The sequence below is a fragment of the Bos taurus genome, chromosome 15 (genome assembly GCF_002263795.3).
Source record: "Bos taurus isolate L1 Dominette 01449 registration number 42190680 breed Hereford chromosome 15, ARS-UCD2.0, whole genome shotgun sequence".
In the NCBI taxonomy this organism is placed as follows: Eukaryota; Metazoa; Chordata; class Mammalia; order Artiodactyla; family Bovidae; genus Bos; species Bos taurus.
In genome coordinates, this window is record NC_037342.1 from 49844126 (window position 1) to 49859538 (window position 15413).

General features: G+C 38.0%; 1 protein-coding gene across 1 annotated transcript; it reads left to right on the forward strand.

The window, feature by feature from the left end:
* Positions 1 to 11376: 11376 nt before the first annotated feature.
* Positions 11377 to 12331, forward strand: LOC784727 (olfactory receptor 52E2). Its single transcript, XM_059875050.1, is given in 2 exon segments — positions 11377 to 11454; positions 11456 to 12331. Coding segments are annotated over 2 exon segments (954 nt in total).
* Positions 12332 to 15413: the final 3082 nt, after the last annotated feature.

The following is a 15413-nucleotide window of genomic DNA, read 5'->3' on the forward strand; positions in this document are numbered from 1 at the left end:
ATGAAAACTTATTAGAATAGATAGTACTGGTAAAGGGCTTCATTATTGGGCCAATGCTTGCTGCCAAGTCCCCATATCCCTTATCCATTGTGCACCTGGGAGTGCATTGGTTAGCATAGTTGGAATGTAGGAAAAACAAGTAGCAGCCTTGGAATTCACCACATCAGACCTTTGAGCTAATTGGTTCTTTCTTTGTTGTGACCCACTGCACCTTTGCTCCATGAAAATGTAACTCTGTTTAGTACTTTCTGAGGCTGGGAAAAATAAAAAAGAAACACTTTAAGGGAAAACAAGTTTTCTGGTTGATCAGCCTTTTATCAAAAAAGGGTCATAAAATGTCCACAGGCCTCCAAGGCCAGAAGATAATGTACACAACATTGTTTGTGGGAAAGGTATGCAAAAAAATCCTGGTTTTGATAAAGACAAAACAGATGTAATATTTGGGCTGACTCTGTGTGACTTTGCATCTTTCATTTCCCTCTATGTGCAAGTCAAGGTATAAAAGTTCCTTTTGAAAATAAAGTTATGGGCCTTGCTCACTGAAGCTTGGTCTCCCCATGTCATTCTTTTTTTTTTCCTTTTCCCTCCTATTCTCTCTCTGTTCTTCTTTCAGGATGACTCCTTGGAACACAGGAGTTTTATTGGCTTTCTGTGTTAATCAAGGAAGATCAAGCCCTGCTCTTCACTTCACTATCCTTATCGCCTAAGCCATCATCCTGAGGGTACCCCTGGATCTTGCTGGGGCTGGACACTGGCAGTCAACAGTTTCATATGTTGATGAGAGTTGTATTGTGACCAGGGGAGGGGCATATGCTTCAGTTTGGTGACTAGAGGTCATTTATCAACCTGACTAAGACTGTTTCAGTTTTAGCAGGATGTTGGGTAGGATAACAGATTAAAGAGAATAGGAATGAGCTGAGAAAAATCAAATTATATGCTTTATTGTGCTGGTATAATCCTTTTCACATGTATTTAGATAATTCCAGATGATCTACAATCCTCAAAGGGTGATATTATTCATTCATTTGTTTTCCAGTTCTATAACGAGACGTTTGTACACTTTCCCACTTGTAAGTTCTAAGATTTCAACTCTCACCTAGGAATTTCCACCTGTTTCACAGTGTTATAAGGTTCTGAACTAAGTGTCTAGTATGGGAACTTTCTGCTCTGCTCTTTGACTTCATTGGGGCTCGATTCCTTCTAGCAGTAATACCTCAATCTGCCAACACAATTGGATAGCTGCCATAAGTTAGAAATCTGTTCTTCTGAGTTGAAGTATCAAAATACAGCTAGATCTCTGTCTTCCTTCTCTTTCTTAATACTTTCTGGGTTCCAATAACTGACTTAGGTAGTGGTCTGGCTACAAATATTCCCACAGCTCTCCTCATTACTTCCCTTTATGCTTAGCAAAAGATTTTCCCTCCAAATAATTACCTCTTCTTCCCCTCTTTCTTCTAGGTTTTTGTTAGTGTGTTTATTTTGTGAGATACAAAAGTAGGGAGACAGTATGCATTCAGGTGTATTCAGGTAAAATTCAGACAAATTTGAAGGAAAGAACAAGGGTATTCCTCAGAAGAATCTGGAAAAAGTTGTTTATAAAAAATAGTTTGAGAGGAAAAAGGGGACCATTTATAAATTATGTTCATCACTCTAATTCCTAGTTGTGATGGAACGTCATCATAGCAAATAGTTGAGGCTAGATTCTGGACATAGAATTCAAATCCTTCAGTGGAAGATGTAGAAGCTGTACAAACAAGGGTTCGGATTCTAATCATAGCTGTTCTACAGTTTGCTCAATGGTATTTCTTCCAGGTAAGGGCAAAATCAAGGGCCAAGCTGATTCAGCTCTCTCTTAGAGGTTTCTTCCTGACTTGCAGATATCTGCCTCCTTGCTGTCCACATATGGCCATTCCTCTTCTTGAAAGTGAAAGTCCCTCAGCCATTTCTGACTCTTTGTGACCGCATGGACTATGCAGTCCATGGAACTGTCCAGACTAGAATACCGGAGTGGGTAGCCATTCCCTTCTCCAGGGTATCTTCCCAACCTGGGAACTTAGCTCTCCCGCATTGCAGGTGGATTCTTTACCAGCTGAACCACCAGGGAAGCCCAAGAATACTGGAGTGGGTAGTCTATCCCTTCTCCAGCAGATATTTCCAACCCAGGGATTGAACTTGGGTCTCTTGCATTGCAGGCAGATTCTTTACCATCTGAGCTACCAGGGAAGCTCTTCTTATGAGACAAATAATCCCATCATGAGAGCCCCACCCTCATGACCTGCTCCAACCCTAATTAATTAACCCTAATTAATTCCAAAAACCCCATCTGAAAATACTATCATCTTGGGGGTTAGAGTTTCAACACATGAAGTGTCTATAAACTTTCAGTCCATAACAGTGCCCTGAACTTTCAGGATATTATCTATGATCCTCAGTCTTAACCACTGCTGGCTGCAGAATTTGAGAAGCACAGTGCAAAGTGGAGTTCCTGGGGTTGTTAGGAAGTTAGAATAGGAAAAAGGAGTCCAGAATGGAGGTGGCTAAAAGACAAAGAAGGGAAAAGCCTGCAAAAATAGAAAGGAAGGTCCAAGGACCTAAGTGAGGACCTCAGGTCCTCCTGGCTAGCCCAATTTACATAGGGCAGGCCCAGGGGGAGGAGGAAAAGACATATAATAAGAGGAGCCCAAAACTGAGAAGGAGGGACTTCTCTTCTCTTCTCTTTTGGATCAACCTGCCCTCACACCTCGAGGATGCGTTTTCCTTTGCTTTCTAAATAAAACAGAGCTGTAACACTGCTCCATCTGTCGCTTCAAATTTTTGCTGCCATGAGACAAAACTGTGGAAATTACACATTCCCCCACAGGGTCCTTGTTGAAAATGCAGGAGGAAATAAAGAGCTTTGTTTTTCTTTGATAGTGTTGACTGAAAAAAAAAAAAAAGACATCTGACCTAAAAGTAGAGAGTTCTTTCATTTGGTGGGAATGTTCAGGACTCTGAGTCCAGGAGTCAGCATCCTAGTAACTCAGAAAACTGCTCCAAGAAGGCAGGAGGGGAAGTCAGGCTCTATGCTACTTTGCAACAGAAGGAGCAGGCAGTCTGAACATCAAAGATCAGTATTTAGCATTCTTTGTATAGGAAGATGCAAGCCTCTAGGCTCATTGAATTTATTCCTTTCATATGCACCTAAGCTATCTGTAGCCAATCATGTTTCCCTGTTCACCTTTTGACGTGGCAGTTGGCTTTCTAGTGCATTCCCCCAGCTCCTCTGCAGTCATCTTGGGGTGGTGGCAGCAGATTCCGCTGGATGACAGTTTGGGGATCCCTCATTCACATTTGAAGGCCAGAAATTGCCAATGGTGGTGACGTTTCATATTTATTGGTAATGGCAGGAGATATTTTCATTTCACAACAATCTCTCTCTTTCAAACATTTATGGTGTTCTTTTTTATCTTCTGTTGTTCTTTCTTTGGGGTGTGAGGTTAACTGTTGGGTAAGAGAAAACTTGCACAGGAACACAGGGCTCCTGTCTTATGAAATAGAGTACTGGTCACCAGTGTGGATAACTTCAGAATTTGAAGCAGGCCAAGGGCAAGAGAGAACAGCAGCAGTCTCTGGGCCAGGGTAGGGTAACAAGTGGCAAAATATCATTCTTAGAAGAATGTATATGAGTCTGATACAATGGGTATAGCAGTTATGAAGGTATATGTCTGATTTCAAACCCTATCATCTGCCTCATTTTCACATAAGATTTCAATTCCAGAATATAAATTCAAAGATTGCTGTTGTTCAGTCACTCAGTCAGTGTCCAGCTTTTGGGGATCCCATGGCCCATGATCTGCACCACTCCAGGCCTCCCTGTCCTTCACTATGTCCCGGGGAGTTTGCTCAAACTCATGTCCATTGAGTCAGTGATGCCATCCAACCATCTCATCCTCTGTCATCCCCTTTACCTCCTGCTCTCAATCTTTCCCAGCATCAGGATCTTTTCCAGTGAGTCGACTCTTCGCATCCAGTAGTCAAAGTATTGGCGCTTTAGCTTCAAAAGCATCGGTCCTTCCAGTGAATTTTCAGGATTGATTTCCTTTAGGATTGACTGGTTTGAACTCTACTGTCCAAGGGAGTCTCAAGAGTCTTCTCCAGCACCGAATTCGAAAGCATCAATTTTTTGGCTCTTAGTCTTCTTTATGGTCCAACTCTCACATCTGTACATCACTACTGGAAAAACCACAGCTTTGACTAGATGGGCCTTTGTTGGCAAAGTGATATCTCTGCTTTTTAATATGCTGTCTAGGTTTGTTATAGCTTTTCTTTCAAGGAGTTAGTTTCTTTTAATTTCATGGTGGAAGTCACTGTCTACAGTGATTTTGGAACCCTAGAAAATCTGTCACTGTTTCCAAATCCAAAGATGTAAGTGTTTTAAAAACTCAAGCACAGCAAATTATTAACCCCCACACATTAGACCCTCTATTTAAAACAAGATCTTGAGTTCTGTGGTTATTGGTCAAATACCCACAAAAAGTTTATTGGCATTACATAGCCTCTGCAAGTCCAATTATTGTGATATAATAGTTAGGTCCTATTTCTCGGAAAAAAATAAGGCAAAAGGACTGTGTAAGTCAATAAATGCATTAATAACGTTTTTATTTTTTATGTAATAATTAGACTTAGTTGAAACATCTAAAACACATTAAGAACATCTGTTTAAAATTATTGATACATTTGAAAAATTCATTAAAATTTTATTAATTCTACCTATTGAATATAACTCAAAATTTGACTGCAGTGTTAAAATCAATAAGATCAAGAGTCTCAGGTTGTGCTAGTTGTAAAGAACCTGCCTGCCAAGGCAGGAGATACATGAGATGCATGTTTAATCCCTGGGTCGGGAAGATCCCCTGCAGAAGGAAATGGCAACCCACTCCAGTATTCTTGCCTGGAGAATTCCATGGACAGAGGACCCTGGCAGGATTCATTCCATGAAGTCTCAAAGAGTCAGACACAACTAAAGCAACTTAGCAAGCAAGCAAGCCAAGTCAGTAAAAAGAATTGGAGTAAATTATTAGGTTTGAGATTAACTATGAATGAACAGTGAGTTGCTATAGTAAAACATAAGAACAGTTGAAAAAGAAGTAAAATAAAATGAAGAGGTTAAATAATAGATCCATTATCACTTTTGATTGGTAAACATATAAATAAATAAATAGTAGAACAGAAGTGTTTTGACGTGAGAGTCATTGTTTTTGAACACAGAATTGTTCTGTCTCCTTAAATGAAGATCTGAGATGGTAAGAGAATGAGCTCCATTTATTATTGTATGATATAAGATGGGAGCAGGTTAATAAAAGGTTAATGGAGATTCACAAGGTAATCAAGAAACCTCACTTTTTTCTGTCTTCTTTTTCTTAGTAATCATGGCTTTCTAATTATGACTCAGGGCCATATTAGAAACTAGAATCCTCAGAGACCTTATGTCATTTTACAAAACTGGCTCTGGGAGATTTTCTCATGAAAATCTCCTCATACAGACTAAGCAGACTGAGACAAAACAGACAGGATTTGATCCTGGTGTTCAGTCTGATGAGTTTGTTTGTTTTAACTTTTTGTTTAATATTGAAGTATAGCTGGTTAACAATGTTGCGATAGTTTTAGTTAGTGAGTCTTCTCTGTCTCTCAACTCAGACTGCATCTATAGGACACAGTGATAGGTGAAAGGAAAGAAGAATGGAAGAGAAAGAAAAGAGATATGGGATAAGTTTTGAGAAAAGGAGACAATTGATGGAGTTTAGGGAAAGAATATCACATTTAGGAAGGACCATATAATCCTAGGCATTTATTTGGATTTCAGTGTAAATCTATTCAACATACATTTCAGGAAAAAAAAAAAAAAAGTCTGCCTGACATCTAAAGAAAGGTGGGTAGCTAATATCTTTGGAATACAGTTCAAAGTGTTTTGAAAGAATTATATGTTCTAAATAGAGATTAATTTTAAGGATTTATTTACACTTCTTATTTGTATTTTCTACATGAAGAAACTGAGGTACAGAGATGTTAAAGTTCTTGTGCAGACCCACACAGCTAATAAGTAATACTTCTTACTTTCTCTCAACTCTAGAGTGAATACATCATGAAGCTGGCTTTTAACACAACCAGTCTGAATGTAGAGCTCGTGCTCGTGTACACTGGAAAGTACTGTGCTATAGAAAATATAGATGGCTTAAACCATCCCAGTTAGGATGGAGACAAGGTACTATATTTAATGACATTTTTAGAAATAGAATCAAGTGTTGATCTTTTTTGCACAGGTGGAGAAGGGAAAAGAGCGATGCTCATATTTCTGGATGGGCCAAACCACTGAATAGTAATACCATTTACTGAGGCTGATAACAGCACAATTAAGGTGAAGTTAGAGTTAGAGTTTTATAGAAGCAGGATTGGGGATTAAATTATAGAAATATTCTATTTGTAGTATTTTTGCATGTGAAAATGTGAAGGTAGTTACTCAGGAATTTGGTTATATGAATCTGAATTTGTCACAGTCCTGAGGACTAGTGACATTTATTTAGTAATCTTTATTATAAAGAAAGTTTTTAAAGCAATGGATGTGGATAAGATTATTTAGAAATATTAAATTAGATGAGAAATAACTGGAGCTAAAGCTGATGGTTAAGAATTACCAGTATTTACTAAATAATCAGAGGAACAGACATCTTTAAAGGAAAATGTGAAGATAAAATAGAAATAAAATATGAAATGTTCAATATCACAGGACTTATCTTTCTAGAGCTTACAAAAATACATTTACAGAATTGCCTCACACAATGATGACAATTACCGGGAAGCATTTGATCTTGCTGTTGAGAGATGCTATGTATGTATGACTAAGGATGTCTTATAATTCTGAGAAACCCTATTCCATTTTATTTTAATACCCTATGGTCTGTCCTTGGAGTTCTCCCGGCAAGAATACTGTACTGGTTGCCATTCCCTTCTCTGGAGATCTTCCTGGTCCAGGGGTCAAACCTGGGTCTCCTGAATTGCAGGCAGATTCTTTACCATCTGAGCTACAAGGAAAGCCCTTTAAGGGTAGATTACATGATTGAATTCAAATATTGATGTAGAACTTGTTTCCCTATTTGTGGAATGCTGCTGCTGCTGCTAAGTCGCTTCAGTCGTATCCGACTCTATGCGACCCCATAGACGGCAGCCGGGATTCTCCAGGCAAGAACACTGGAGTGGGTTGCCATTTCCTTCTCCAATGCATGAAGGTGAAAAGTGAAAGTGAAGTCGCTCAGTTGTGTCCGACTCCTAGCAACCTCATGGACTGCAGCCTACTAGGCCCCTCCGTCCATGGGATTTTCCAGGCAAGAGTACTGGAGTGGATTGCCAGAATAGCTTTACGAATTTTTAGAAATTCATTTCCTTTGAATATCCTTGTTTTTCAGTACTGCATCAGATTATATACTGTTGATCTTTGAATTTTGTAAGTCTACTTGTACCTTTATTTTTTTTCAATGATATATACTATAGTACTACATGATCCCAGATTGGTTAAATCAGAGAATGTGAAATTGCAGAAATGCAAGGTAACAATAAAGTTACATGTTATTTTTTATTGCAAGGAAAGTTGGTACCACAACCCCCAAATTGTTCAAGGGTCAACTGCATAATATTTTATTCATGATTGCACAAACCTCAAATTTGAAATGTTTCAGGACAGTTTCCAACACAGAACACATCCAATAATGTGTATTTAATGAATAACACATAACATGCATGAAACTATTAATAAGATTAGAGCACAAATTATATCTAACCTAAGATGTCTTTATGACCATGAATCATTTTAATATTGATTTCTTACCTTATGAAATATACTGTACTAAGTGATGTCAGGGATATAAAAATAAATGACATATTCTGTAAGCACTAAAGAATTCACATTTTGTAAATATTTTGTCGAACTTTCATATCCATAAACAAGGTACACATCATAAAAGCATGGCTCAATATTTTACAAAGTGATTACATTTGTATAGCCAGTATATAAGTAAATAAACAGACATTATCAACACCCTGGGAGTCCCACTCATGCTGACTACCAGTATTCCACAAAGTAACAATTATCCTGACCTCTTAGAATCTAGAATAGTTTTTACTATTTTTAATTTTTATATAAACAGCCAATTTCTTTCTCTCATCATCATTTGGTAATATGCATACATGTTAGGACATGTAGTTGTAGATTGTTCATATGTACAGTATTTCACTACATACACTATTAGCCTACAATGTTTAAGGATGCAGAAGAAAAGGATATTTACCCTGTATGAGGTCATTCACCATTACCTTGAGTATATATCTCAATTATGTCTTGAAGGGAGTTTTTAAAATTTGTTTGATGGAACTTTCCATTATTGTTTATGTGCTTTTGTCCATCAGAGGCTTAGACATAACACTGATATTTTTACCAATTTAAATCCAAGGGAGTCAAGGAGAAAATATCAGGGTATACTCATGGTAACATCAAATGGATAGAATACCTATGGGCAGGAATGAAAGTTTAAGATGGTTTAAACATAAGATTCAGAGAAGACAATGGCACCCCACTCAAGCACTTTTGCCTGGAAAATCCCATGGGTAGAGGAGCCTGGTAGGCTGCAGTCCATGAGGTTGCTAAAAGTCCGACACGACTGAGCGACTTCACTTTCACTTTTCACTTTCATGCATTGGAGAAGGAAATGGCAACCCACTTGTGTTCTTGCCTGGAGAATCCCAGGGACGGGGGAGCCTCGTGGGCTGCCATCTATGGGGTCGCACAGAGTCAGACACGACTGAAGCGACTTAGCAGCAGCAGCAGCAAACATAAGATTGTAGGTGTCCTCAATTTCAGTGACAAGAACCAAGATCACTAACAACCCTTCCTTCAACACATCCATCTCTGTAAACTGTTGTCCCATCTAAACTTTTGTAATTCCTGAAGGCATGTCAACAGGTAAAGACTACCTTTACTATCCCCTCCCACTTTCACATGCCCATAGATATTACATCTTGTTCTTGGGGTTTTGCAAAATTTGCTCTTTAACAATCAGCTAAGCAAAACTATTGAATGTCCACAGGAGCGTTAAAGTTTATATATCTGAAGAACTGACTCATTTGAAAAGGACTGATGCTGGGAAAGATTGAAGGAGGGAGGAGAAGGGGATGGCAGAGGATGAGATGGTTGGACGGCATCACTGGCTCAATGGACATGAGTTTGAGGAAACTCTGGGAGTTGGTGGTGGACAGGGAGGCCTGGTGTGCTGCAGTCAATGGGGTTGCAAAGAGTCAGACACAACTGAACAACTGAACTGACTGACTGAAGCAAAACTATTTAATGTCCATAGGAAAATTAAAGTTTATATAGCTGACAAGTCAGATCTTACTCCTTTCTGTATATTCCTTGTGTGTGTGTGTGTGTATTCCTTGTCTATATGTGTCTTCCACTTGGTTTAATCATACCACTTTCTGACTACTTTCCTGATATTTACCTTCTGTACCACCATGCTGCTGCTACTGCTGCTAAGTCGCTTCAGTCGTGTCTGACTCTGGGCGACCCCATAGATGGCAGCCCACCAGGCTCCACCATCCCTAGGATTCTCCAGGCAAGAACACTGGAATGGGTTGCCATCTCCTTCTCCAGTGCTCATGAAAGTGAAAAGTGAAAGTGAAGTCGCTCAATAGTGTCCGACTCTTTGCGACTCCATGGACTGCAGCCTACCAGGCTCCTCTGTCCATGGGATTTTCCGGGAAGAGTACTGGAGTGGGCCCATGGGGTATGATTATATACGTCCAGGGAAATATAGTTTTCGCTTAAATTATTATCAATCAAATAATATAGTATTATTCCTTCCTTCTTAGAAAAGCCAGAGAAGTAGCTTATTTTTACCATTTAGCAATCAAATCTACCCTTTAGTACTCAAAGTAAACTTTCATTAGCTTTTAAACTGTTGCATATTTGTATACTGGAAAAGAAAGGAAAATGTTTTTGATTTTTTGCTTATATTCACCCATGGGATTCACAGAACAACTCACCTCCATAAATGAATTCTACTTTCACTCCTCCTGCCATTCATTGCCATACCCTTTAAAAGTACTTACAAGTCTGTCATAATGACATAACCCCAGGGAAATAGCCTTTATTTCTGTCACAACTGCCACAGAGTGCCTCCTTCTGCTAACTTTGCTTCTCTTCAGGTTTACCATTCATACTCAACTGCTTCCTGCAATCATGTTTATTACACTCTTTTTTCCACTCTTTATATCAGCACCTAGATAATATCCTGACTTACTTACTGAAAATGTGGTTGTAATTAGTATTGCTGCTATGGAATCTTCAAATAATCAGAAGAGCAACTTTTCACTACAAAATAATTAAACACATGAATGCATAGATGCTTTGGAAATCTCCTATCAAATGTTATAAGCAAAGTACATGAAAATATAAAGAAAGATATAGGGAACCTTGAAAATGATCGAATTGTCATGTGCCTAATTCAACAATATTCCTAATTTTTTGTCTCTCTCATTTTTGATTGGCATTTGACATCTAGTTTAAACTCCTAAAATTGTAACTGACTCAGCTGTAAATGAGAAATACTAACATATTTTATTCAGGTAGATGTTGTGAATTTTAAAAATGATTGTGTATTTGTATAATATGTGTGGAATATTATGTGTTTGTGTGCAGTAAAACATAGACAAGGCATAGCTTTTATTTCTATTTTTCTTCCTTTTTCTTTCACTACTTTTCTTTTTAGCTTAATCTCCCAGATATTCCTTTGAAAACATTTTAAACTTCTGATAAATCTTTTAAACACATTGAATTATAGACAACTTATATGTAAAATGTACTCTTCTTAAAAGGTGTTTTTTTTAAATATTAAGTGTAATTTTTGTAAAGAGTCTTACAAATAGTAGGAGAACCTCAATAATTGGTAGTTGATGTTGCTGTTTTCACTATTATTCCTACCTTATTTTATAATATTCATGACTAAATACTAATGAATGAATCCATTTAATTTTTAAAGTAATTTTTAATATTTTGTTATAAATTTTGATGAATCCACATGTTTTTTGAAATGTTATTATCCATCCTGTGTATTAAGGCTTGTGTTGCCATTCAATCGTGGAATTCATATCCATAACTGTATTTAGAGATTGCAGAATTTTTAAATGGTCAAAATGAGGGTTGTCTCTTGGTGATGACTGTGATAATGAGAGAAGGTGGCTAATGAAGTATTCTTATACTACCTTTAGGTCGTCAAAGCTACATAAAACTATCTGGTGACCTATAGACTGTGTAAGTCTACAGTTCTGAAGACATATGCATTGCCCAGCAGGATGTCCCTTCCCAATGATACCCAGTTTCACCCCTCCTTCTTCTTGTTGCTGGGAATCCCAGGACTGGAAACACTCCAAAATCTGGATTGGCTTCCCCTTTTGTGCTGTGTACCTGACAGCACTGATAGGGAATTTCACTATCCTATTTGTGATCCAGGCTGAGAGCAGTCTACACCAGCCTATGTTCTACTTCCTGGCCATGTTGGCTGCCATTGACTTGGGTCTCTCCACAGCTACCATCCCTAATATGCTTGGGATCTGGTTTTGTCTCAAGGAGATCCTCTTTGAAGCATGCCTCTCCCAGATGTTTTTCATTCACAGCTTCACACTTATGGAGTCAGCAGTCCTCTTGGCAATGGCTTATGCCCGCTATGTAGCCATCTGCAACCCCCTCCAATATAGCAGCATCCTCACCAACAGGGTTGTTTCTGAGATTGGCCTTGCTGTTTTAGGGAGGGCATTTATTTTTGTGATTCCGTTTGTATTTCTCATTTTACGATTGCCATTCTGTGGGAGTTATGTCATCCCTCATACATATTGTGAACACATGGGTCTTGCTCACCTATCTTGTGCCAGTATCAAGATCAATATTATTTATGGCTTATGTGCAATTTGTAATCTAGTGTTTGACATCATAGCCATTGCCCTTTCTTATGTTCAGATACTCCATGCCATTTTTCGTCTTCCTTCCCATGAAGCCAGACTCAAGTCCCTCAGCACCTGTGGTTCTCACGTTTTTGTGATTCTTGCTTTCTATACACCAGCCCTCTTTTCCTTCATGACACATCGCCTTGGACAAAATGTTCCCCGCTATATCCATATACTCCTGGCCAATCTTTATGTCATAGTACCGCCAATGCTCAACCCTGTCATATATGGAGTCAGAACTAAGCAGATCTATGACCATGTAAAGAAAATATTAAAACTGAAACAAAGAAAAAAGAATGATATCTAACTCATATGAGGCTAAATATGCAATTTCATGAAATGTAGAAAATACCTTTTTCATAAAAATTATGCTAAATATGCATCTATATTGGGTCTCTTTTGTAAATATTTAACTGCTATGAAATTAAAAGATGCTTGCTTCTTGGAAGAAAGGCTATGACCAACCTAGACAACATACTAAAAAGCAGAGAAGTTACTTTGCCTATAAAGGTCCATCTAGTCAAAGCTATGGTTTTTCCAGGAATCATGTATGGATGAGAAAGTTGGACTATAAAGAAAGCTGAGCACAGAAGAATTGATGCTTTTGAACTGTGGTGTTGGAGAGGACTCTTGAGAGTCCCTTGTACAGGGAGGAGATCAAACCAGTCAATCCTAAAGGAAATCAGTCCTGAATATTCACTGGAAGGACTGATGCTGAAGCTGAAGCTCCAATACTTTGGCCACCTGATGTGAAGAACCGACATTTGGAAAAGACCCTGATGCTGGGAAGATTGAGGGCAGGAGGAGAAGGGGATGACAGAGGATAAGATGGTTGGATGGCATCACTGACTCGATGAACATGTGTTTGAGTAAGCTCCGGGAGTTGGTGATGGACAGGGAAGCCTGGCATGCTTCAGTCCATGGGGTCACAAAGAGTTGGACACGACTGAGTGACTGAACTAAACTGAACTGAATTGCATTTAATTTCCATCAGCTCTTCAGACCACTTATCAGCATTCAGTGCTGCATATTCTTTGTCCCTTGTAGTTGCATCAAGTAGATTATATCATTTTTCTTTATTTTTCTCAATATCTGGTTAATATGTTTATGTCAGAAGTTTTTAATGTATCCATTTTTGGTGGGCCATTTGGTGTTTTACTGAGCTTCTTTCTTCTCTCAATATAATTATAATCACTTTGCGTGTCTATTTTCATAACTACCGGGAATAAAATGGTGACTGTGTCACTTTCTATGACTGTGGAACTTGTAGAGTTTAAAATTAGTCATAAAAACTCATTTAGTCATCCTTTTTCTTTCAGCCTCTTAATATCCTGATAATTGTTTCATTTTTCACATATGAAACAATTTATATTTAAACCAGTCTGGCAATTTTAGTATCTTAAGTATGCTACTATTTCAAGCACATTTGACACAATTACAGCTACTTGTTTTGTTAAATTATTATCTTATGTTTGCCATTATTACTTCAACCTGAACTACAGATCTTTCACAGCAAAACTTTTGCTCTCTGAATTATGTTTGTTAATATCGTAAGTCTCATTTGCATTTATTTTATAAATAACTTTAAAATTACTTTAGCCATTGCCCTACAAATGCCCAAACAACTTATCAAATCTTAATATAAATGAACAATCTTATCACTTTCTGTTTAGTAAATGATCTTAGAAAAAATTTAGTCCATGTATCTGCTTTCTGACATATACTATTGTTGGTTTAAGTTACTTCTTATAAAATTTAAAACTCATATACATATAAGTATGTAGGACAGTAAATTTCCATTTAAATGTTCCCGATATCTACTGTTTCTACTGGTATGTGTTCCTTCTTACATAAACTTAGGTCTTATTTCCTTTATGCAGTTCTGTTGGTGGTGAGTTTTTGTTTTTCTTTGCTAAAAATAATTTTACCCCACTTTATTTTTAAGGCTATCTGGAGGATATCAAATTCTAAATTAACTCAGGCTATCCAGCTTTACGAAAGTATGCTTGACAAATAAAAATTGTCTGTATTTAGCTTATACAAAGTGATTTTTATATGTATGCATGTGATGATATTATATATGTACACATTGTGAATGATTACCAAAGTCAGGTTAATTAGCACATTCATCAATTTGTATTGATGTTGTTCGGTCGCTCAGTCATGTCCATCTCTTTGTGATCTCATGGACTGCAGCACTACAGGTTTCCCTGTCCTTCACTGTCTCCTGGAGTTTGCTCAAACTCATGTCCATTAAGTCTTTAATGCCATCCAACCACTTTATCCTCTGTTGCCCCTTCTCCTCCTGCCCTCAATATTTCCCAGCATCAGGGTCTTTTCCTATGATTCAGCTCTTCGCATCAGGTAGCCTAAGCATTGGAGCTTCAGCTTCAATATCAGTTCTTCCAATGAATATTCAGGGATGATTCCTTTAGGATTCACTGGCTTGATCTTCTTGAAGTCCAAGGGAGTCTTCACTAGCACCACAGTTTGAAACATCAATTCTTCGGCGCCAAGCCTTTTTCTTTATGTTCCAACTCTCACATCTGTACATGATTGTTGAAAAAATCATAGCTTTGACTATATGAACCTTTGTCAGCAAAGTGATGTCTCTGCTTTTTAATATGCTGTCTAGATTAATCATAGCTTTTCTTCCAAGGAGCAAGTGTCTTTTCATTTCATGGTTGCAGTCACCATCCTAAGTGATTTTGGAGCCCAGGAAAATCAAGTCTCTTACTGTTTCCATTGTTTCCCCTTTTATTTGCCAAGAAATAATGGGAGTGGGTGCCATGATCTTCACTTTTTTGAATGTTGAGTTTTAAGCCAACTTTAAGCCTCTTTCACCTTCATCAAGGGGCTCTGTTTTTCCTCTCTCACTTTCTGCCATTAGGGTGGCATTGATATCTGAGGTTGTTGATACTTCTCCCAGCAATCTTGATTCCAGCTTGAGCTTCATCCAGCCTGGCATTTCACATGATGTACTCTGCATATAAGTTAAATAAGCAGGATGACAATAGACAGGCTTGATGAACTTCTTCACCAATTTTAAACTAGTTCATTTTTCCATGTCTAGTTCTAACTGTTGTTTCTTGACCTGCACACAGGTTTCTCTGGAGGCAGGTAAGGTGGTCTGGTATTCCCATCTCTTTAAGAATTTTCCACAGTTTGTTGTGATCGACATAATCAAAGACTTTAGTGTAGTCAATGAAGCAGAAATAGATGTTTTTCTGGAATTCTTTTGCTTTTTCTGTGATCCAGTGGATGTTGGCAATTTGATCTCTGATTCCTCTGCCTTTTCTAAATCTAGCTTCAACATCTACAAGTTCTCAGTTCAGGTACTGTTGAAGCCCGGCTTGGAGAATTTTGAGCATTACTTTGCTAGCATGTGA